This window comes from Gossypium hirsutum, chromosome D06 (assembly GCF_007990345.1).
Source record: "Gossypium hirsutum isolate 1008001.06 chromosome D06, Gossypium_hirsutum_v2.1, whole genome shotgun sequence".
Lineage (NCBI taxonomy): Eukaryota > Viridiplantae > Streptophyta > Magnoliopsida > Malvales > Malvaceae > Gossypium > Gossypium hirsutum.
In genome coordinates this window covers 13,481,834-13,506,556 of record NC_053442.1, presented here as the reverse complement: position 1 = coordinate 13,506,556, position 24,723 = coordinate 13,481,834, and the positions used below count along the sequence as shown (strand labels likewise).

Sequence of the window (24,723 nt, the reverse complement as noted above, 5' to 3'; positions counted from 1 at the left end):
TGGCTAATGTAACGCTTTGAATTCGGGCTAGTCCATCCCGGTTGGGTTTGGGGTGTCACACAAATGATAGAGAAATATAGGAAAACGAGCATGCTAGTATGAATAATAGATGACTAGAGTTGTGGTTACTTAGTTAATTAAATTCATAAATATTAAGATACTTACGGATGACCTAAGGTATTGTTTGGTCTAAACTAAGAGCCAAAAAGCCAACCCTATGCATCGACCTTTAGTACCTATATTTGAGCCACAAAACACTTCTTGAAGAACGTTTATACAAAACCTTAAGCCCAAATATATATTGTACTTATCCTTTTTCTTTAGTCCCTAAACTACACGAATATTAGACGTCGGGCCATATGTATTGAGGGATAGGTAGAGATATAATAACAATTTTGTAAAAATAGAGTGAAATAGGAAGAAACAGTATGGTATAGTGATTATAGGTTAAGCTAAAAATGTGCGAATAAGGAAAAATTCAGAGAAAGTCAAAACGAGTAAAAAAGAACAAATCAATAGAAAAGCATTATGAGTGATAATGTATTGAAAAAGTCAATGTGACTCAAAAACAATGTCAAAAAAATAAAAACACTTATTCATTAGTGCACAAGAACTCGTAAGCTAACCGTAATTGCTATTATTACACTATTTTTTCCTACATGGAGAAATAAGGAAGGTAAGAGAAGAAGAGATAAAGCAATGAGCAGGAAAGGGACTATAAGGGGGTGATAGGGGATAATATGATGTGCCAAACTAATTCCATGCCTGAACCTCATTTTGATGCTCCATGTTCTTCAAATCCATATCAATCTTAAGCCTCAGAACGTTACAAGCCGAAAAGTCCTATACAACCTAGGTAAATCTATTTGTGAGTGGACATTGTATTAAGTGATTGTGATAATAGTTGTTTGTATTTTACTAGAATAATCAAAAGCCTTACGTAATTTCTTGATGGAAAAATATATTTGATAATATTTTTGTTTATATACTTTGTAATATACTAAACTTAGACGTTTGAGGTTGATAGTGGTAAGTCATTTACATATCATGCTAGAATTATGTGTATTTACGATTATTCCTATTTGCTTCGCTCCTAAACTAATCCATGTATTATACTTGCACAAGGGTCGTAATTTGTTTTATGTTTTTCTTTTTATGTTTTCTTGCTTGAGGACAAATTATGACTTAAGTGTGGGGAAATTTGATCTGCTACTATTCATTATAGCAGATTAAACTATTTTTTGTACTTAATGAGCTCATAGGAGAGAAATTTAGTTATGGTTTTGTTTAGTTTTCATTTCTATTAATTAGATAATAAAATTAACAATTTTGATTATTTATATGACCTTGTGGGCCAAGAAAGGTCTAAAGGTAGACTAACATGACCAGTGAGTGTGCATGACATTATTTGGAGGCATGCAGATTGTCTGTGATGTTGTAACACAAAGCTAGGATGTCACAACACAACAAAAGAAGTATAACATCCAAAAAAACCAGGTTAGTGATTGAGAGTGGTCACGACCAAATTTCTATTTAGATAATCTTTTTCTCATTTGATAATAAATAAATATCAATTATAGTGATTGAGTAGTGGTGGAGCTGTCCTTAATTATCTGAGTTCGAATCCCTTCCCTTTCATTAATTTTTGTTTGGTGCAAATTTTTTTTAAACCCTTAGCAAAGATCATCCCATGTTTTAATTATTTTCTTGTTAAAATGATCACAAGGAAGTGAAATGGCCTAGTGGTTAAAAGTTTAAAAAGTTTCCTAATTGTCCTAATCTACATCTTTTAACTTAAATTTTTTGTAATTTTTCCTATGAGCTTAAATCCCTTGCCGTCCAACCTAGCTTGCCATAAGAGGGGAAGATTCTTTCCTTTTCTTTTGGTCAACATACCATAATTGTGGAGACCATGATCCCCTTTTTACTCCTTTGTCACCCTAACTTGCCAATTTCTCCATTTTTTTCTTATGTATGGTTCATTGAAGCTAGACAAGGTTGAGCACACTTTTGCCATCCATTCTCTCACTCTCCTCCCCACATTGCTACACCACCCATTTCCTCTTTCTTTTTTCTCTTTTGATTAGATCTACACCTCTCTTTTTTGTTTTTCGTTCCTAGCTTTGCACCACCATCACCTCATCGCCGGACCACCACTTTTCCACCTCTCCCCTCTCATTTTTCTCCAAATGCCGCCTCTTGCACCGCCCTCCACCATCGTGGCAACCACTGCGCACCATCGCACAACTTCTCCTTTTTTCTTATTTTTTTCTATTCTCATTTCTCCTATTTTAAGAAAGTGACCGAACCCATATTCTTTCCTTCTCCTCCGCCGAATCGCTGCCTCCGCCACCGATGATGGAGATCCTTTCTCTTTTTCTTCTTCATTTTGAATGTTAATTATTTTTTTATATAGTCAAAAATTCTACACTAAATATTTTGTTTAATACCTAATTCTAAAATCTATTTTTCTTGGCCTTATTTTCAAATAATCCTCCTTTTAGATCATTCTTTCCCCTCCGATTCTTGACTATTACGATCTGTCAAACCTTATGTTTCAACATAGTAAGTATAATAGTAAGGGTTGTGAAGAAATATTTTTCTTCTCCTTATTTTTCTTCCCTTCGCTGAATATTTTAAAGAGCCTTAGTAAATAATTTCTTCGTGTATTAACATCTCTTATGTCATGTATTACTAAAGGGCCGATCGACATCGACCCAAGAGACCACTAAATGTTGGCATTTAAATCACTTATCCGAGAGATGATTTTAAGGGTAAATGATAATGGAAAAATCAACACCACTATTGTATCAACCTTATTGATGATTTTTATTAACGTAAGATCACTATTGTTGATTGAATAGGTAATCTAATTGTTAGACCCACGTGTGGGTGTTCTTAGAGATTTGTTGCACATCAGATCTACGATCAAGTGTGGGTTTTAACATTAAACTAAATTAAGTCTTTGATTTATATTTATAAAAATGTTGTTATTTAAATAATGTTATTGATAAGGATACTTTATGTATCCATAAAGAGAGATAAACCGTCGATATGAATTTTATCAAGTAAGTACTTCCCCAAACCGTATAAGCTGTGAAAAGCATGTTGTGTGATATTGATGCTTATTATTGATTTGAGAAAGATGTAGATCTCATTATCATGTTATGTGATTATGTGGCATATGTAATGTTTGCATGAAAATAGAAAAATATGTATAAGTTGGATTAAATTATAAAGTGTTAGGTTAAATGTCTATAAAGCACATATAATTTGGCCCAATACAATGAGAGGCTTGAATCCCCATCATAATACATATGAGGGGAAGCACACCCTATTAGCCTTTCTCCCTCTCCTAGTTGAACTAGGAAGTTATTTTTCTATTTGAAATAAACATCTCCAATTCAATAAGGGTTCTACCTTCTCTCCCTATAAATAGATGGCACCGATAAAGCTATTTACACAACTTTTAGAGATTGTTACTTTGCCAACAAATAGAGAGAGTTTGTTCTCAACTATTAAATATATTTTTCTACAATAACAATTCTACCGAATTCTATTAAGAAGATAAAATTTTTGTTTTCACCCAAAATAAAAGAGAGAAATTTTTCTAGTTCTATGTTTCGATTCAATTGGTTTGAGCTCACACTCGAAGCAGTTCGTGGCACGAGAATAGTAGAGAATATCATTTGGTTGAAAGTCAAGAACAATGAATGTCCTTTAAGTAAAAGATATAGGTATGAATTTGGTTATGGTTTATTGCTATAAATATCACAAATCAGGTCAATTTTTGAAATTTTTAATTTTTCGTTGTGCAAGAAAACCGTTTTCAAACTGGGATTTTTCCAACATCTATCATGTAAAATTTTGATATAATTATGTCGAGTAGTAAGATCGAGAGGAGAACTATGTGCCTAGGTAAGACCGATAGAAGATCTTAGGTGGTAACTTCTAGTTTAGGATGAGACCAAGAGGAGATTCCTAGTTAGGAGTGACAAATGATGCAATCGAGACATGTTTATTAGCCTAGTAAGTAATTAGTGGACCAATTGACCATCACATTGATCGTTTGCATCATCTAAGGTAAGAAAGAGGAAGGTTAGGTTAGTATGTTCAATTGGTAAGCTAGATTTAGTTGTGACATGATTTCTATTTGGTTTTGCACTAATTATCTTTGAGTTGATTAGATTAGTATTTGCTTTATTATTGGTTGACTTGACTATTTCATCTTCCCTTATCAATCCCTTGAGTACGATCCTTGGACTACCATGGTATTTCATTGTAAACAAAATCTATATTACAATTTGACATTGTACGCTTACAGTATAGTCGTGATTTAATTTATGAATATTTTTTCCTTTTTTTTATACTTGTACAAGAGTGGTAAGAGATCTTTAGAGATAAGTCTTCAAGTTGCCTCGATCCAATCTCCTCGTTTAAGGGGATTCGATTGCTTGATCAGATCCAATCCAATCTTCAAGATATGTTATTTCAAATAGATTAACATTCAAAGATGGGGTATTATACATCTAAGATATCAACAATAATCGCAACCCAATCGTTTTGGTACAAAGGATTTTCAATTATAAATAAGGCAAGTTATGTGACTTGCGCAGTGTCAAGTGCAGTGAGCACTGCTCACATAATTGCCTCATCAAATTCCAACATGACTTCCATAGATAGAGCATGAAGCTAACTTCACAAAGTAAACTTTAATCCATCCTGAGTTGCTCAAATCTCATCAAATCAATTACCCTTAATATAATAGGGATACAAAGAATTGAGACAAATTTTCATAAAGTTAACTTATATTTGCTTGGATTACATATCCTAGTATATAATGTAAGTAGATCACATTAAAATCCTTGAACAGTAATCTTATTTAATCCAATTTCTTCTTCAATTATAATCACGAGATTGGTTGCACAACATCCTCAAAAGGATGCCAACAAATAAGCAAGAGGTTTTGGTTAGACATGCTAACAAATAAGGCCGGTTATAAAACCTATGCAGTGCCAAGCGCAATGATCACTACTCGACTTGTTGCTTTCAAAACATACCTCCATAGTTATTATTATTAGTTTCAAACTGTATATTTCATTATTTATTAGTGGTTATTTTTAAATGCACTCATGTATTCTAAATACGTGATGCCCATATGCATATGTGTTGACATATTTTTGTCTTGTCTGACCAGGCATTTGGATATGTTTTCAGGACAACTCAAAGTTTGTTGGACACCATATTTTTGTCTTGTCTGACCAGCCATTTGAATATATTTTCAGGACAACTCAAAGTTAATTTAAGTGTTGACATTTTAGACTAAGTAATTAATGTTTGGCTACTTTCTAAGCAGCAAAGGAGAATTTCGCACCACAACAGAATGAGCATTTTTATCTTTTTGATTGACTTGGAGAAAAATGTAAGAGACTTTAAGATGATTGAATATCTTTAACCCTATCTCTGAGTGAGTTTCGTAAATATAGGATTGAAGAATCTGGACTGTGTTGATAAATATTGCGTTAATTCTCTCTTTACGTATCTCTTTGACTCTCATTGTGGATTTGTGTTTATTCCTCTCCTTGATTTTCTTCTTGCGCTGATGTACTACCTATGTTATGTTCAAACATCAATTTGAACATCAAATTGATCATAGAGCAAATCTAGGTTCTTAAACCTTAAATTAACTTTAAAACATTTAAATGGTCAAATTATGACTCTTTTTTAGAACAACGAATATTTGAACCCAAACTATTTCTAGAAAAAATAAACATCTGGTCAATAAGTCACAACTTAAGATTTAAAAAAATTAAAATTTGGGTCTCTCTATTATAGGATTTAGTCGTTATATATTAATTTAACATAATTGTTTTTTTTTTACTTTTATAAAGTTATTAGTTAGTTTAAATAGTTAAAATCATTAACTAGAAAATAAAAATGTTGACGTTGAATTTTTTTTTAAACCATTGTTTCCCAACATTAGAAAAAACCTCTATCAGTTTGATGGGTTAGAAGGGATACTCAAAGCCTTGTTCTACCCTGTAATAGTTAAGGTTGTTTGAATCAAATTGAACTGGTCAATTAGATCGGATCAAACGATCAAATTAATTAGATTGAGAATTAGTCGGATATTGATATAGAGAAGGGTATTGAACCAATTAATTCAAAAATCAATAAAAACTAATTAAACCGTAAAAAAAATCAATTGAACTGGATGATTGAAATCAATTTTAAATATATTTTAAATATTTTTATTTTTTAATAATTTATTTAATGGAATATAATAGATTATAATTGATGGCGCAACGGATTCAATCGAAAATCTTTCCTATATCTCAATCCATTTATAGGTAGGAGTGAGCAAAACTCGATTCGACTTGAAAAAATAAAAAAAATTCGAATTTCGAGTTAAACGAATCAAGTTATTCGAATCAACTCGAATTTTTTTTTCAAATTTCGAGTTCGAATCGAGTTGAGTTTTCGAATTCGAATAATTCGAATATCAAACTATAATATTTTATATTTTTACCCAAAACTCTCAAACCTTTTTACTTTTCCCTCAAAACTTTTACTCCTTCCCACTTTTCCCCCAAAACTTTTACTCCCCTCCCCTCCCAACCCCGCAATCTACCCAAAATCTATTTCCCACCAAAATTTTACTCTCCCATTTACTTTTTCTTAAAATTTTACCCCCCAAAACCCTCAAAACTTTTTATTTTCCCCCAAAATTTTTACTCCCTCTCACTTTTCCCATAAAACTTTTATTCCCTTCCCATCCCACCTCCCACCTCCCATCTACCCCAAACCCTCCCCCTCCAATTTTTTTTTTTTAATATTCCCTCCAAAATTTTAGTCCCCCTATTTACTTTCCCTCAAACTTTTATTCCCCAAAACTTTTTATTTTCCCCCTATACTTTTACTTCTCACCCTTTACTCTTAAATAAAAAATCAAAATTATCCAAAAAAAATCACTAAACATAAATAGTAATAATTTTATTTATATCTACTATTTATATTATTAAATTAAATTTCACACTTTATATTATTTATATTATTGAATTGTTTAATCATATTGAATATTTATATTAAAATTGAATTATTAATTATGTCATAAAATATTCGTGTTAACATTTTATATTGGTATCAATTTCACATTTCATTTTTAAAATAACTTTTATTAAAAAATCATATTTTTATATTTAATATATTTTTTTAATTCAAAAAATATATAGTGACAAGAATCTGAAGATAATTGAAACAACTAAGCAAGGAAATAAGCTAACAAATATATAAAAATTAATAAATAAATTATGAGGTGATGAAAGTTAATAAAAATTTTGATTAAGGTGGACAAACTTTTTTATGATGGGTGACAGTGGTTAAAAGGACCCAAAATTATTTTTTAAAATTTAACTTGAACAAATATATTCGATTCGATTCGATTCGAATTCCATCTCACTCGACTCGATTCGAGAAAACTTTAAATAAAGTTAGGATGATAAAATGAGATATGAAAACTCGATTAACTCTAAAATTTTTGATTTAATTCGATCGAATGCTCACCCCTATTTATAGGTCTTGCTTTATTAAGCACAAAAAAGAAAGAGGCCAACCAGAGGTCTTAAAAGTGTATTTAGTATTACTTCTAACAAATATTTTTAAGACAAAAGCAGCTATTTTTTAGAAGAAAAAAAAAATACTTCTCCTAACAAAATTTCACACAAAAATAATTTTTTGAGAATTTTGAAAATTTTATACCGAAAATGGTTTTTTTTTCCGGAAAGCACGAATCGTTGCTGAACTAGCTTTAAAAATGGACACAATTGCCCTTAACTTTGATTCGTTGACACTGCTCTCAAATTTATCAACTTATCCTAAATCTCCTTTTCCACAGGTACGAACCCCATTCATATCATCCACCTGTCGACGTATCTCTAAACCATTCATATCATCCACAATCTCGACGATGGCTCACACTCATTCTGCCCAAAGCCCAGGTCCCAAATTATTCGTATTTCCTTTCTTTTATAACTTTATTATGGTTCCATTTTGTTTTTAATGTAAAGAATGTTTTTTTGATAGAATTAATGTAAAGAATTTTGAAAATAAAAAAAAGGACCCTTTTTTTTTCTACATTTTAGTGATTGAGCAGCAGAGAATGATAATTCCGAACAAGCATGGTGAAAAACTAGTGGGATTATTGCATGAAACCGAGTCTAAAGAGATTGTAATCTTATGCCATGGTTTCAAATCCACAAAGGTCAGTTGCGTCATTTCATCTCTTTCACCTTGCTTTCATTAGCAAATATATTAGGTGGAAATGCCTGTTCATGGAGGAATAGTAATAATTTATGGAAAGCAGCTCACTTAGATTAATTCTACTTCAGGATTGCAATACTCTGACGAACCTTGCTGCTGCTTTAGAAAAAGAAGGAATCAGTGTCTTCCGTTTCGATTTTGCTGGAAACGGGTGAGTTGATTAAAATCTAATGTTACTCGGACTCTGGTGCGAGTGTCGGACATTGTATATGTCCAACACGGGTATGGTTAGATTTTTCTAAGTTTTTCTTTAATGTATTTGGAGGATTGTTGGTCTTATCTCCACACCCAAGGGTCGGGTACGAGTGTTGGTCACGGTAGAAGAGTCGGAGCAACAAAGTTAAAATCTGTAGAGATTTTAAGAGGTGGCTTTGCTTGGATAGTCAAATATGTATTATACAGCATAGTTCTTACTTTCTATGTCTATTGCTGCCGCTGGAGGGTGTGTTTTGTTCACTTTGTTTCATAGTTGTGACTTATTTCGGGATCCATTTTTCAGAGAAAGTGAAGGTTCATTTCAGTATGGTAACTATTACCGAGAAGCTGATGATTTACACGCTGTACTTCAACACTTTTCAGGGGAAAATCGTGTAGTAAGTGCAATTCTTGGGCATAGTAAAGGTGAGTATCCCAGTGTTTCCTACTTGAACTTTCTGAACTAGTTAAAATAAAGAATGGTTTTGCTCTGCACTGTAGAACTTGTAAGTTCTCTAAGAAGAAACTATTAGTTTATGAAGACTATATCTTAAATTACATTCTAACCACTGAGTTATTGTCAGGATGGATCTTAGCAATATATTTTTTTCTTATAATGTTTTGATCATTAATACACGGAATAAGTAATGTAACCTAGCTAACATTACTGTTTAAGTGTTCTATCACTGGAATAATGTAATCCAGGGGGGAATTTTGGTGCTTCTTTATGCTTTGAAGCATCAAGATATCCCCATGAAGTCTGTCAATTAGCTATTTTCAGCTGTGATTTTCATTTCGCTAATAAGTTCTCCAACAAGTGTTATACCGCTAAAATAATGTAATGCAGGGGGAATTGTGGTTCTTCTTTATGCTTCTAAGTATCAAGATATAAATATAGTCGTAAACGTTTCTGGCCGCTACGACTTGAAGAGAGGCATTGCAGAACGCTTGGGAGAAGACTTTATGGAAATAATTAAGAAGGATGGCCACATTGATGTTAAGAATAAGACGGGTAGTTATTTATTTAGCTTCCTTGATGTGTATGATTTCCTGAGTTTTTGTTCTTCACGTCTGTGTATGTCCATCAAGGATCTATTTGTTGTTTGTTAAGTTAAGCAAATTAGCATTCCTGATTGGATTTTCTGTCCTGTTTAAGTGTTACTTAAAAAGTATCCAATTAGAATATGGCTACATAATCAGTGATAAAGATAGCTGCTTTCAGTGCTCTTATAGCTTTTGGCATTTGGAACTTGAAAGAGAAGTAGAAATTTTGCATTACAAAATGTTCTATATTAACAATTTCCTGGGAATAAAAACATTCCTTGTGGAATGTAAAGGGTTAACATTTAGTCTTGTTCAATATTTGTTTATGTACTTGATTGGAAACATTTCGAATTTTAATTACATTTTATTTATGTAGGAGGCGTTGAATACCGTGTGACTGAGGAAGCTTTGATGGATAGCTTAAGAACAGACATGCATGAAGCTTGCCTCAAGATTGATAAAGAATGTCGGTAAGATTTTGAATCTAGACTAGAGCCTATTAGTTTTTGTCGTTTCGAAATAATTGATTCTTCACTGATTCATTGAGCTAGATTTAGATGTCAATGTCAAATGAACGTCAATACTAGTATATGTTATTTGTGCTATTATTCACCATAACATACAGGGTGTTGACGGTCCATGGATCTGCTGATGAGATAAATTCTGTTGAAGATGCTTTGGAGTTTGCCAAGGTTATACCTAATCACCAATTACACATTATAGAAGGAGCAAATCATGGGTACACCTCGCACCAAAATGAGTTGGCATCTACTGTTGTGAAATTTATAAAGTCAGCCTTAGAGCAAGACGAGGTTTCTTCCAAGTAGGTAGAGGCTGTAAACACAAATCTAAAATTTTCTCCACCAACAAATGAGATATAGGTGACAGCTGAAATATTCCAGCAATGTAAGCCCCTGTAGCTGTAATTGATCCCAGTTATTTACCTCATGTTAAACGGCCATGCCAAGCTGGATTTTGCTCACTCTGACTAGTTTGACCAAGTTCCATGGAAGCTTGAGTTTCCAGTTGTTATAATGTTTATTGCCATTCGTTCTTAAAAGACAATGCTTTGTAGTTTATTTTCTTTTTAATAAATTACAGAGATCTTGCAAGTGACTTGATGTAATTATGGTTCATTCAACACTGTAGTTTTCCTTTCTATTCCCTCTCAAATTGTCTGCTAGAATAAATGGGATTTTAGAATAAAACTTCAGTTGGATCATTAATTGTATTTATAATATAACTAGAAGCACCTACAACCTTCTAAAATTTGCTGCAAATAAGGAAAATAACCATATAATTTGAATGCAACATCCAATGATATCCATTTCTATATATGATCTTTCCCTGGCTTAGAAGCTGGAATGTTAAAGCATTTGCCTTTATTCAAAAATCTGCAGTAGCTGGTACTCCAGGCTGTGATCTGGTCGAGCAACTACTAAACTGGTCTTTCCTTTTGCTGATCATCATTATCATCATTATCATTGCCGCTGCCATATGATTCCATATACTCATCTTCCCAGTCTTCCTGGTTCGAGTACAAATAAATTTGCCATCAGAATCAGTACAGCAAAGCACACCATGTCAAGCTATGCAACTCGAACTGAGATGCAACCTCATAATAGCTGGTGTCAGCTATACAACTCGAAGCTTTCCTACACTCGGTCTTTGAATCTTTGTAACACAGGTTTCAAGTACAGAATTCATTCACTAAATCCAGTTGTGATATCATAGAGGAAGAACAAAATAATAGATTATCAATGATCATCAAGAGATGAGAATTATTTAAGGTTTTGCACTATTCATTAGCAGGAAATCAGGCCTAGGGGAGGATTGCAACTTCAAATGTGTATAATTGCTCATAACAAAGTGGAAGAAAATGAAATCCATGTTCTTTATCTTCCAGCATGTATGAGTTTAGCGGATCATTTATTACCTCTTCAATATCCTCATCAGAAAGTAGAGCTTCATTCAACCTTAAGTATGGAGTGTTTACGGCACCAACCTCATTCCCAGCATTCATTTCTTCCTGGATCAAAACAACGGATTATAATGACGGTAAACTTTATCAAGTCATCTCTTGTTGAACATCAATACGTAATTAGATATATATCTAAAAGTAAAAAGAATTACCAGCTCTGATTTGGGGACCAAACGGATCATGGCTGTTGTGAACAATGTAAGACTGTTTGGGGACCAATTCAGTGAAAGCAGAATAGTGGAAAAGGTTATTGCAACCTTACTTGAGAGATATGAAGCCAAGGTTTCTTCCTTGGAAGACTTGAGAGATTTGTCAACAATCTCGTTGACTATGCTAATCAATGCACTCTATGCTCAGGAACAAAGAAAAGCCAGCAGACAGGAGGAGCATCATGAAGTTGCATTTCAAGTCAAAAGTAAAGGAAGCTCGAGCTTCTCTAGCTACAAAGGGAAGAAGAGCTAGTCAGACAATAAAAAGGAGTCTAAAAGAGATGGTGGAAAGAAAAACTATCTACCATGCTCTCATTGTAAAAAGACTACTCACTTGGAAGCATATTGTTAGTTCAAGCCTAATGTGCAATGTAGAGCTTGCAAGCAGTTAGACCATGTTGAAAAATTTTGCAAGAACAGCAGCCAACAAAAACAACAATAGCCATAACAGTTGTGTAATAACTTGTTTTTCAGTGATGTTGAAAACAGTAATTTCAGGACCACAATTTCAACAATTGAGTACGTAAATATTATTATTTAATATTTACAAGTCAAGTATTATAATAAAGTGAATTTTATTTGATAATTTTTATTTAATTAGATAATTAGTTAAGTGCAAGTGGGTTGTCCTCAAAGTAAAGTGATTTTGAAAAATGAAGTATTAGGACCTCGTTTCCATAAATTGAGCCCGTAAATATTTAATAATAGGTATATTAAATTTTGGTCCAGAAATTTTAACGTTTGAATAGTTAATTAAGGTGTAATGACTAAATCATAACAATTGTAAAAATTAATCTATTAAATTTTATTAATTAAAAGATTTAATCATTAAATGTGTATGGACTTATGTTATAATTAGGCCCAAATAACCTTAGTGGGATGGTTGGTGCATGATTATTAATAAATTATTTATTAAATTTACATGACTTAAGTTAAAGTAATAAAGTTTAAATTTTATATAATTATATTAAATAAAAGAATAAAACATAAAAGTAAAGTGGTCACCTTCCATTTGCTATTTCTCTGTGATACGAACTCGCTTACGGGAGTAATTGAGTCGTTGAGATTGCCCGATCGTGAATTGAGTAAGGATAAGTTCGTTTCGGGTTAAATGAAACAAAATAGGATAAATGACTTCAAACAATGGTAGTAAGTAAAATGGTTAAGTAAATAATGGATAATTTGACTAAGACCGAGAATGAACCAACAATATTGGATTGTTGACCCGAGTCTCAAAATGGCTCTTAGGTGATTTACGGTTTAAAGAAAACAGCAAGGACCTTGACCCACTATCAAAAGTGATAGGAACCAAATGTATATGAAAGCCACACCAAAAGGTGATAAGTTCGGTTTAAACAAAAGAAAAAATGACGCCACAAGAAAACTTGATAAGTCAATTAAATCTCGAAAGAACAAGAAGAATTGAAAATCTCACAAGTTTCAAATTTAGCATAAATTCAGCAAAAGTTTTTTTTACAATAAGCTGATTACAAGTATTTATAGTGCTAGATGAGGCCTAGCCGAATAATCAATTTTGTTCAGCTTAATGAGCTAATAATGAGCTGAAATTAACTTAGTCACTAAGCACAAACTCTTGAAATCTCTAGGCCAAAGTAACAGCAACTATCAATATGATTTAATGTTCCAATTCAGCTGATTTAATGAGCTTGAATGCTTAGGTTTCATTCTTGAGCAGCCAAAAAGTTTAGGAAAAGCTTTAAATTCTCCTTTAAATAATGTATAATGCTCTCCTTTAAATAATGTAACAGCCCATTGTATGTAACTGATTCCAACTGAATAGTCGCATTTAACACTTTGTAACAGCCCTTGTACATAACTATTACCAACTGATCAGTCACCTACAAGCAAACACATTAAAAACACATTGAACACATTAAACACATTTTAACACATATTAGACTTAATAAGCTTAATTGATAAACTGTAAATAAACACATTTAACACTTAACTTAATTTAATAAACTTAAAAACACATACAACAATAAATTATTCCAGCAACTAAATTAACTAAGATGAACTTAATTAACTAATATGAGTAATTTATTCCAGCAACTTAATTAACTAAGATGAACTCAATTAACTAAGATGAGTAATTTATTCCAGCAACTAAATACTTATTCCAGTAAATTAAAAATGGTTTGAACTAGACGAGCTTGAAGAAGCTAGAATTGAGCTCATTTGAGTTGAAATTAAGCTTCATTTTGCACTTGGGCCCCTCAAGCTTAGGCCAATTCTAAGGTTGTTGAGTTGTACCGAAACATGATGCGGCCAAGATCGCATCACTCCGCCGCTTGGAACGAAAGAAAATTTGAGAAGCCATTGACGAGCTTCAAGTAACTTTCGGCCTCTTGTTTGTTAAGTAAATCAATTTCATTTCTTGTGGTAGATGTTAAAAGTAAATGTTTTAATCCTAACCTTAATGCATTTTTAGATGATTATTTGAAGTAAAATGGTGAATTTTATACTCCTAATCCTTTAAATTCATGTTTCTATACTTAGGAGAGCATTTGAGAGCAAAAGAAGTGAAAAACGAGCGAAAACTGAAAAATCAGAGCAAGTTTCAAAAGCCACGACTGGGCCATTCCACATGGGCTAGACACACGGTTGTGTGAGCCACACGGGCTGCCACACAGCCATGTGTCAGAATGTGTGAAAATCATAAATCGCACTCTAAACACACGAAAAAAATGTGATTTTTAGGTTTTTCGAGTATTCTAAGACCTATATATACCAAATATAAGAAGTGGGGAGTAAGCCATCATAAAATACTGAAGAAAATAACTCGAAAAACACCATTGAAGCCGACTCTAAAGTAGATTTTTATCAAGATTAAATATCTCCTCTTGATTTCTTTGAAGTTTATTATGAGTTTTTTTTTTGTTTCTTATGGTTATACTATCTTTGGGATATTTTTATTTACTATCATGAACTAATTTTCCAAATACCTAGGGAGATGAACTCTAGGATGAATTATGTTTATTGGATTTCTATTTTTACACAATAAATACTTGGATCTTATTCTCAATTATGTGTGCTTAATTCTTGGTTTAATATTTCTATACTTGTAATCCATGTTTGATGTGCTTAAATCAGATGAGGAATAGACCCTGTTTAATAGTAGATCTAGCATAATTGAGTGGATTTGCTTGCAATCTTAGAAATAAGACGATATAAATCTACCGGATTAGAGTCAAATCTAATAGGGGGATCCATAGATTGAGTTAATACGACAATAGGGGTTTTAATTAGAAAGAAATTTCAATTAATCAACCTAGAGTCAGTTGCTCTTAATCTTGAAAAGAGATATTAGCATAGTTTAGGGATTTCTACGGATCAAGATACTAAGTAAAAAAATTACGTAATTTAGATTGATAATGAAAGATGAAATCTAGGTGAATTCTTTCCTGGGTATTGTTTCGCTTCTTAGTTGTTTACTAGATTATTTTCCTAATTTTTTTCTTTGTCATGTTCTTTGGTTAATTAATTTAATTAATTTTATTTTAATCAATCAGTCCAATTTTTCGGTTAAATAATAAAGAGACGGTAATTACTAGTACTTTTAGTCTTCGTGGGAACGATATTTTTGCTCACTGTAGCTATACTATTAATTGATAGGTGCACTAGCCTTAGTCAAGTTTTTAGTTGGTTTACGACTGTAATCATCTTATAATTTTTATATTTTTGAAATCGTTGTAATTAAGTCTAGCTAACCCGTATCTTCAATTTCAAAACTGTTAAAGATTTTAAAATTTTCCATTAATGAATCTTAAATATTTTTATAGAAAATGGTAGATTTTAAAGCTATGAAATGTTTAGGACTATTTTATAAAGTGATTTTTGATAATTTTGAACATAAGGACTAAATTATTAATATATTGAAATTTACATGTAATTTTCGTGATTTTTTATAATAGGTGGTTGTAATTGAATGTATTTGAAATTGGTTTAAAGTTTGAAGTCAAAATTTGAAAGTTATGATAAGTCTAATTTTAGGGACTAAATTGAATAAAATGTAAAAGTTTAGGGGTAAATTTGTAAAATATGATTAAAAGGGCTTAAATGCATAAATTTGATTGTTTATGTGGTTTAATTGATTTGATTGAATTAAACTATACTTTAGATCAAGAATCTCATCGATCAAAGGACATACGAGGAAAAGGAAAAATTGTTGATTACTCCTTGATAGTTAAATTACTTTGACAGGTAAGTTCATACTACTATTCGTGGTTACAGTTTGTTATTAGATGTTGTTAATTATATATATAAACTGTTGAAATGGAATTAGACTATGTGAAATAAAGTGAATTCTGAGATAGTTCTAATGGACCAAGTAAAAGTTTCATACACGAGATTTCTGAATGATTCCCATTCTAGACCGAGCTCCAGCATTTTTTGTGGACTCGGATACACATGTGACACAGATTTAGCCTAGACTAGTAATCTGTTGTCGTTTTAAAGGTTTAAACTGGACTAGTAACCTTACATGTATACATAGCCTTGGTCAGGCTATTTCTCTGTGTTGTCAATGGTTTAGCCCGAACGGGTAACCTAACACATATATTTCTGTACTTGACTAGCTTGAACGAACATTAAATGTTTCTCACACTTGTGTATTGTGTTTTTTTTTACAAATTTCCATTGGAAAAATCAATGCATATACAGTGTGAAATTGTATCATTAATGTGGATGAAATACGAACTCTAAATATCTGCATGTTAATTACATATTGATTCAGAATTGTTGAACTATATCATGATATGAATGAATATGACAAGGATATATGATGAAATTTTTAATGATAAAAGTGTTGCAAAGTGACAAATTGGAAAATGGGTTCATGATGAATTTTGAGTTAAAGTTGGTATTTTACCATTTGAAATTATATGTGCGGTTTGGACTAAATCTCATACGGTTGATGTTTTGAATGCAATGATAGGTGAATTTGATTCATATTGATTCATGTAATTGTTAAATGGTTAAGGTAAGTTATTTTTTTATGTTGTATGAGCTTGCTAAGTATTTTATATAGTTGGGTTGCTTTTTTTCTATAGATTTGGAATTGTCCAGAACGTGTTGATCGAGAAGCATACAACTTTCGTCTCCCAATTTCGTAGGCTTTTGATGTTTCGAGCTGGGTTATTTGTAGTGTGTACCTAAGAGGATAAAATATTAAAATGTAAAGCTTGTGTTTGTGGTTTGGCACGGTTGTGTTTGAATGAATATAAATATTTAAATATATACATATGGTAATTTAACACATAGATGATTATGGCAAAGACATGGATAGTATTAAGTATTTGCTTAGATGATAGCATGAAATGGCAATGGACTTTGGTATGTTAGTTAAATGTTTACATTTGGTGTAATTGAATTGTGATATGAAATGATTAAAAGCATTTGTAGTTATGGCATATTTTGCTTGATGAAATTGGTATAAAGTTTTAGGTTATATTTTGAACTTTGCCTATTGATATTTTAGTTAAAGAAATAATGATTGCATATGAATGTTCAGGTATGATTAACTTGTCAAGAATGGTAAAGTTTCCTTGTTGTTTAATGGTTGTATTGTTGGTGTCAATGAAGGCATATTGGTTGCTTGTTTGTATGATTAGTAAATTAATATTTTGGTCTTGTAATGTACATATTTTGAAGTAGTTCTAAATGGTGTTAAATGGCATTATACGTCATTTGGTATGAATGGAATGGAAATTGCTTAAAACATGTTATTTATGTTGTACATAGGCTACCAAACGGTCATGTGTCACATACAAGTGGTTGACACGGCTGTATGTGCTACACGTTCAAGGTAATTTTAGGTCTATACGGCATCAGTTAGTTACACGGTCTAGAGACACGAATGTGTGTCTCCTTCCACAAGGTCTAAGCTCTACCACATGGTTTTGCCACAGAGCCATTTCCCCGCACCACAAGATCTTTGCCTTGTCAAATGGTTGTGTGACCCCTGTTTTACATTTTTATCTGTTATTTTGTAAATGTTTCAAATTGGTCTCAATTTAGTTCTAAACTTGTTCAAAGGCTTTTGTAAGCCTGATTAAGACTTAATTTTGACTGTAATGCATGTTTAACATGGAGTTAACTTGTATTTATTGATTATTGAGTATTATTAAATAAATTGCTTGTGAATGTTTCAATTTTTTGTTGTAGCATCCTATAGCTCGGGTCCGGCGAATGGACCTGGTATAGGGTGTTACAAGCTGAACTCTCAAGCTCAAGTAGTTGAAGAAACCCATACCAACCACATGACTCTTGATGCCAACATTTTCAAATGGATTGACAGTAACTTCAACTCTAAGGTGAAAGTTGGCAATGGACAGTACATCAAAACAGAAGGGAAATGAGATGTGCTGATTAACACCTTTTCAGGTACTAAACTTATCTCAAATGTTCTTTTAGTAATTGAAATAGATAGAAATCTGCTAAGTATTGGTCAATTACTTGAGAAAGGGTATTCCATTATGTTTAAGAACAAATAATGCTTGATTACTAATCCAAGTGGATGTAAGCTTATGTCAGTAGCCTTGACTGATAGGAGCTTTGTTGTTTACTGGAATAAAGCTACTACTAGTGTTTATACAACTACATTGGATGAGTCTGAATTGTAGCAAAGGAGGATGGGTCATGTCAATTATAGATCTTTACTTCATTTATCCAAGGAGGATTTGGTTGACAACTTTACAAAAATGGTTGAGCAACAAGGTATTTTTGAAGTGTACCAATTGGGAAAGCAAACGAGGCTTCCATTTCCAACAAACAAGGCTTGGAAGGCCTCTGAAAAACTACAGTTAGTTCACACTGGTGTATACAGTCCTATGAAGACTTAATCTTTGAATGGTAGTAGGTATTTCATCCTTTTCATTGATGATTATTCCAGGTTTTGTTGGGTTTATTTCCTCAAAATGAAGTCAGAGGTTGGTTCTCTATTTTGGAAGTTAAAGGTAGCAGTTGAGACTCAATCAGGTTGCAAGCTTAGAATTGTAATGTCAGACAACATGACAGAGTACACTTCTAATTTGTTTCAAAATTTTTGTGAAGAGTCAGTGGTTGAACATCAACTCACCACCACCTACACACCTCAGTAAAATGGTGTTAGTGAAAGAAAGAAATGAACCCTGATGGATATGGCCAAATGTCTCATGTTTGAAAGAAACTTGCAAAAAAATTTCTAGGCTGAAGTAGTAAACATTGTTGCCTATCTTCAAAACATGCTACCAATCAAAGCTTTGTTAGATAAAACTCCATTTGAAGCCTAGTTTGGATTCAAACCTTCAGTTGCACACTTAAAAATCTTTGGTTGCATCTGTTATGCACATGTTCCTACTGTTAAGAGGGACAAATTAGAAAAGAAATCTCAACCTAGCATTTTTGTGGGCTATAGTAGTGTCAAGAAGGGCTACGGAATACTTGATCCATTAACTTACAAGGTGTTTGTAAGTAAGGATATAGTGTTTGATGAGAAGTCAACATGGAACTGGGATAAACTTGAGCCAGAAAATGTTACTAAAAATTTAGCAACTGGGCCGAATGAAGCTGATCAGTTTGAGCAATAAATGGATTTTGATGATTTGCCTATTAGAGGAACCAAATTAATTAGTGAGGTGTATGAAAGGGCTAACATAGCTGCTATTGAGCCAATCAATTATGAATAAGTAGAAGCATTACAAGGCTGGAAGGAAGCAATGTTGAATGAAATGAAAATGATACACAAGAATCAAACCTGGGAGCTAGTTGAAAGGCCAGTTCATAAGAAAGTCATAGGGGTAAAATAGGTGTTTAGAGCCAAGCACAATGTTGATGGAACCTTAAACAAGTTGAAGGCAAGGTTGGTTGTGAAGGGTTTCAGCCAAAGGTATGGTGTTGGCTACTTTGAGGCCTTTACACCAGTGGAAATATTAGATGTCATAAGACTTTTGCTTGCCTTGGTGATGGTCACAATACTAACTATAAATACAAAAAAGGCAAGCACACATATCGAACAATAGTATAGCTATGGTGAGTAGAGAATATCATATCCATGAGGACTAAAAGTATTAGTAATTACCGTTTTTCTAATATTTAGCCGACAATTTGGAGTAATGTGTTTTAATCTAAATTTACTAAACTAATTTAACTAAGAACGCAACAGAGAATGAATTAAGGAAATAATCGAATATTAACCAATGAAATAGACAATACCTAAGAAAGAATCCACCTAAACTTCACCTATTATTAAGAATCTAAATTACACGATTTATTCATTTGTGTCTTGATCCATAGAAATTCCTAAATTATGTTAATATCTCTTTCAAGAGTAAGAACACCTGACTCTTGGCTGATTAATTGAAATCTCTTTCTAATTAAAACCCCTATCGTCGTATTAACTCGATCTATGGATTTCCTTATTAGATTTGACCATAATCTGATAAATTTATGTCGTCCTATTTTTAGGATTGCATTCAACTCCATTCAATTATGCTAGATCTACTCTTAAATAGAGACTTTTACTTCACTGAATTAAGCACATTAAACATGAATTAATATCCTGAAAATATTAAAACAATAAATAAGCATACATAATTAAGAACAAGAATCAAGTATTTATCGCGTAAAACAGAAATTAAATAAAATGATTCATCATAGGTTTCATCCTCCCTAGGTATCTAGGGAATTAGTTCATAATCCTGAATGCAAACATCTCAAAGTCAGAAAAACCACAAGACATAAAGAAACCCAATAAAACTTTGAAAGAAATTAAAAGGAGATCTTTGATCTTGATGGAGATCTGCTTCCAAGTTAATTCTGATGGTGTTCTTCAAGTGTTTTCTTCAATCTTCTTTGATGGCTCTCTTATGTCTTCTTCTAATTAGTATTTATAGATTTTAGAATGCTCAAAAATCCTAAAAATTGTGTTTTTTTGTGTATTTGGGAAGCAAGGTGCGAAATTGACATAAGCTAGCAGATGGGCGTGTATACAGCCCGTGTGGCACACATGGGCATGTGTCCTGCTCGTGTGGGAATGCTCATGTCGTGTGACTCTTGCAAATAGCTCTACTTGTCTGATTTTTGCTCATTTTTCGCTCCTTTCGCTCCCAAATGCTCTCCTAAGTATAGAAACATTAATTTAAAGGAATGTGATTAAAATATGTTACTTGTATAGCTTATCACTTGGCAACTCAAAGGAAGTGAAAGATACATCAAATTGATGTGAAGTTTGGGGAGATATATGTTGAACAACTAGATGGCTTCAAGGTGGCTATTGAAGAAACAAAAGTGTACAAGCTTAAAAAGTCTTTGTATGGCTTAAAACAGGCGCCAAGGGCTTGGTATGACAAAATTGATAGTTATTTGTCAAGTTTGGGATTCGAAAGAAGCATCAGTGAGCCAACTTTATATATGAAGAAAGCTGGAGATGAAACTCTTCTAATAGCCTCCTTGTATGTGGATGACTTGCTAGTGACTAGTGGGACTAATGAATTGCTAGCTAAATTTAAAAGGCAAATGGAAAATGTATTCGAAATGTCTGATCTAGGTGAAACGACCTACTTTCCTAGTATAAAGGTATCTCAAACTTAGCAGGGCATTTCAAAGGTCAGAAAGCTTTTGCCTTGAAGATCTTGAACAAATTTTGCATACAAAATTGCAAAGAAGCTAATACTTCAGTTGCTATTGGTGAAAAACTAATGAGCCAAGGTGATTTTGAAGGGGTAAATGAATCTAGTTATAGAAGCCTTGTGGGGTGTTTACTCTATTTAACAACCTCAAGACATGATATTGTATTTGTTGTCAGTCTTTTGTCTTGATTCATGCATTGTTGTAATGTGATTCACTTACAAGCAACAACAAGGGTCTTAAGATACATCAAAGGGATTCTCAGCTATGGAGTCAAGTTCACCAAGGCTAATGACATGAAACTTAATATCCAAATTGGGAGTTTGCAGCAGAAAGCCAAGAATGAGTGTTAAGAAATGGCTTACATGCAACTAAGTCTATTTTTTGTGGCATGCATGTTGCAGCACGACAACATGCTGACTTTGGTTATTTTTTGTTACTTAGTTACATTTGAACTAAGTTAGTAAGATGTTTGTTGTGATTAGGTGTTGATTGAATTGATAAAATTAGCTTATCTTTGTGTACAAGTTTTGTTTTATGAGTTTCAAGATGTATTAGTGGTGTTAGGTAAGTATTAGGTAATAGTTTTTCTTTTCACTCAAGTTGATTGCTTGTTTATATGTAAGCTTGACATCTAATGATGACTAATTTTTTCAGCCATTTGTTTCTTTGTTTTGGTCCTAAAACAATCTCTTGTGTTTTTTATTCAAAAAACACCAACAAGTTTTTCCCTCAATAGATTATAGTTGTAACAGTCCGGTTTTAGTTAAATAGGAACAGTGATTTTGAAACCACAAATATGAGGTTAGAAAATTATTTTAATATTATTTTTTGTATTTACAGCATGTAATTATATATGTGTGAAAGTTTCATAAAGAAATTTTACTGTTTGAATGCTTAATTTCGGTAAAAAGGACTAAATCTCATAAAGCGTAAAAGTTGTGTTCTATAAGCTAAAGGTGTCTAATAGATATAGAACATTAAAGTAAAGGTCCTTAAGTGGTAAATAGGCCATTTTTGAGTTAGTGGATGATAGTGGAGTGGCATTTGGTGTAATTACTAATGTTTTTAATGGTAAAATAGTAAATAAGTAAATTAATGATAAAATAAATAAAACCAAAATATAAAATTTTGTCCATATTTTCTTCCTTGGTCAAATATTAAAGAAGAAAGACCCCTTTGATGAACACTTAGGGTTCGACACACACATAGCTTGATTAAGGTACGGTTTGAGCTCAGTTTTTGATAATTTTTATGTTTTTGATATCGCTGCTTCATGTCCTAGCTAGCTCATGCCCTAATTTTTGAATTGGTTTATGAATTTTTGAGTTTCCATTGATGATAGCTTGATTTTTTTGAATGTTGATGATGGAAAATGAATAATTGTTGATAGATTAATATGTTTTGTAAAGTGACTTTTGACAAAAATGTCAAATAGGGATTAAATTGTGAAACATGCAAATTGAGTGGTTAAAATGTGAAATAAATGAAAGTTTTGGGCTGCTAGGGGCACTATAGCAATTCAGCTAAGCTTTGGTTATATTGAATTGTGTGAATTTTGTGTATTGGTGAAATAGGTACTAAATTGAATAAATGTGAAACTTTAGGGGCTAAAGTGCAAAAATGTCCAAATAGGTATTTTTGGATAGGTGATTAAATGAGTTAAATTTGAATTCATATAGATTAAGAAAGAAAGAAATCGAATTTAGATTGGGGGAAATCGAAAATTGACGAGTAGTTGATCTGATCCATTCGTTTCCGTACGAGGTAAGTTCATAAGTACATAAATGTTTTTGAATTCAAATGTATATGTTTTATATATTTTCGAATTGATTGTGTATGGGTATACATTGTCGAATTGATTTGTATATGGATATACATTGCCGAATTGATTTGTATATGGATTTACATTGTCGAATTGATTTGTATATGGATGTACATTGTCGAATTGTTTTGTATATGGATATACATTGCCGAATTGATTTGTATATGGATATACATTGCTGAATTTTTTTGTATATGGATATACATTGCCGAATTGATTTGTATATGGATATACGTTGCCGAATTGATTTTTATATAGATATACGTTGCCGAATTGATTTGTATATGGATATACATTGCCGAATTGATTTGTATATGGATATACATTACCGAATTGATTTGTATATAGATATACATTGCCGAATTGATTTGTATATGTATACATATATATTGTCGAATTGATTTGAGCATTGGATGACTGGTTTCATGCATGAATTGATTTAATTATGAAGTCGAAAGCTCTGAATGAACCTTAGGAAATGTATTGGATATTAATGTCATGATATTAGGACTTCCGAGGTGTGATTTCGTGTAAGACCATGTCTAGGAAATTGGCATCGAAGTGAGAAAACGTGTAAGACCATGTCTGGGACATTGGCATCGTATATGATTCATATAAGACCCTGTCTGGGATAGTGGCATCAATATGCGTTAACATGTAAGACCATATCTGGGATATGGCATTGTACGAGCTTTATATGATTTCTGTGTGTCCTTAACAATTCCGAATGTGAATTTGAGCTAAATGGTTCAAGTTGTGTGAAGTTATATGTTCATGGAATATTAAGGTAAGTTTAGTACTTAATGTGATAATATGAATTTATATGAGTTAGTAAAATGTGTATGTGTTTGAGATTTCTTTGAATTCGACTTAGTTTAATTGAATTATAAATATCATTGAGATGATTTATTTGCTTATGGCTTACTAAGCTTCCAAATCTTACTTTGTGCATCCTTCCATTGTTTTATAGATATATAAAGCTAGCTCGAGCTCGGGGATCGTCAAGGATTGTCGTTACACTATCAATCGCCATTTTGGTATTTTGAAAGCTTGATATTATGACATATGGCATGTATAGACTATGGCTAATTTTGAATTGTATATAAATTGCCATACGAAATGGCTTGTTAGAGATACTAATTATTATGTACATTTGGTCATGTTATAAACTCTTTTGGAAAGTATGTTTCTAAGTATATATGTGTGATAATGTTTGGTTATAAGATTCGGCTTGAGTAATGATTTAGTTGGTGGATGTGTTTTGTTATAATGTAATATGATTGATGTATGCTAGTTGGTTCGAAATTTGAATAGTAGAATGGTTATGACTTGGTTAAATTTTAGTGTATGAATTGTATTGTGAAATTGGTAAAAGAAGTATGGTTCGTATAAGAGATATGATTAGTAGACATAAATTGTGATAAATGACTGTGTTAGACTATGTTGTGTTGGTAATACCTCATAACCCTACTCAGGCAACGGATACGGGTTAGGGGTGGTACAATTATAGCACAGCCTTTAGT

General features: G+C 32.3%; 2 protein-coding genes across 3 annotated transcripts in view; one reads left to right on the top strand and one right to left on the bottom strand.

The window, feature by feature from the left end:
• The first annotated feature begins 7,665 nt into the window (after positions 1–7,665).
• LOC121203139 (uncharacterized) lies at positions 7,666–10,674 on the top strand. 2 transcript variants are annotated; one of them, XM_016826981.2, is made up of 7 exons: positions 7,666–7,997; positions 8,142–8,260; positions 8,388–8,470; positions 8,819–8,940; positions 9,362–9,526; positions 9,935–10,028; positions 10,184–10,674. In XM_016826981.2, the coding sequence occupies exons 1-7, from the start codon at positions 7,814–7,816 to the stop codon at positions 10,383–10,385; spliced, it is 969 nt and encodes a 322-aa protein (XP_016682470.2). In that variant the 5' UTR covers positions 7,666–7,813; the 3' UTR covers positions 10,386–10,674. The 2 variants fall into 2 exon arrangements, with proteins under 2 accessions (XP_016682470.2, XP_040951659.1); XM_041095725.1 differs by lacking the exon at positions 9,362–9,526.
• Positions 10,675–10,894: 220 nt separating this feature from the next.
• Positions 10,895–24,723, bottom strand: part of LOC107901105 (CRM-domain containing factor CFM3A, chloroplastic/mitochondrial) — a 32,823-nt gene continuing 18,994 nt past the window's right edge. The window contains exon 9 of the mRNA XM_041095723.1: positions 10,895–11,086. Within this exon, the coding sequence (XP_040951657.1) occupies positions 10,997–11,086 (90 nt within the window). The 3' untranslated portion in view covers positions 10,895–10,996. The remainder of the gene's footprint in view (positions 11,087–24,723) is intronic.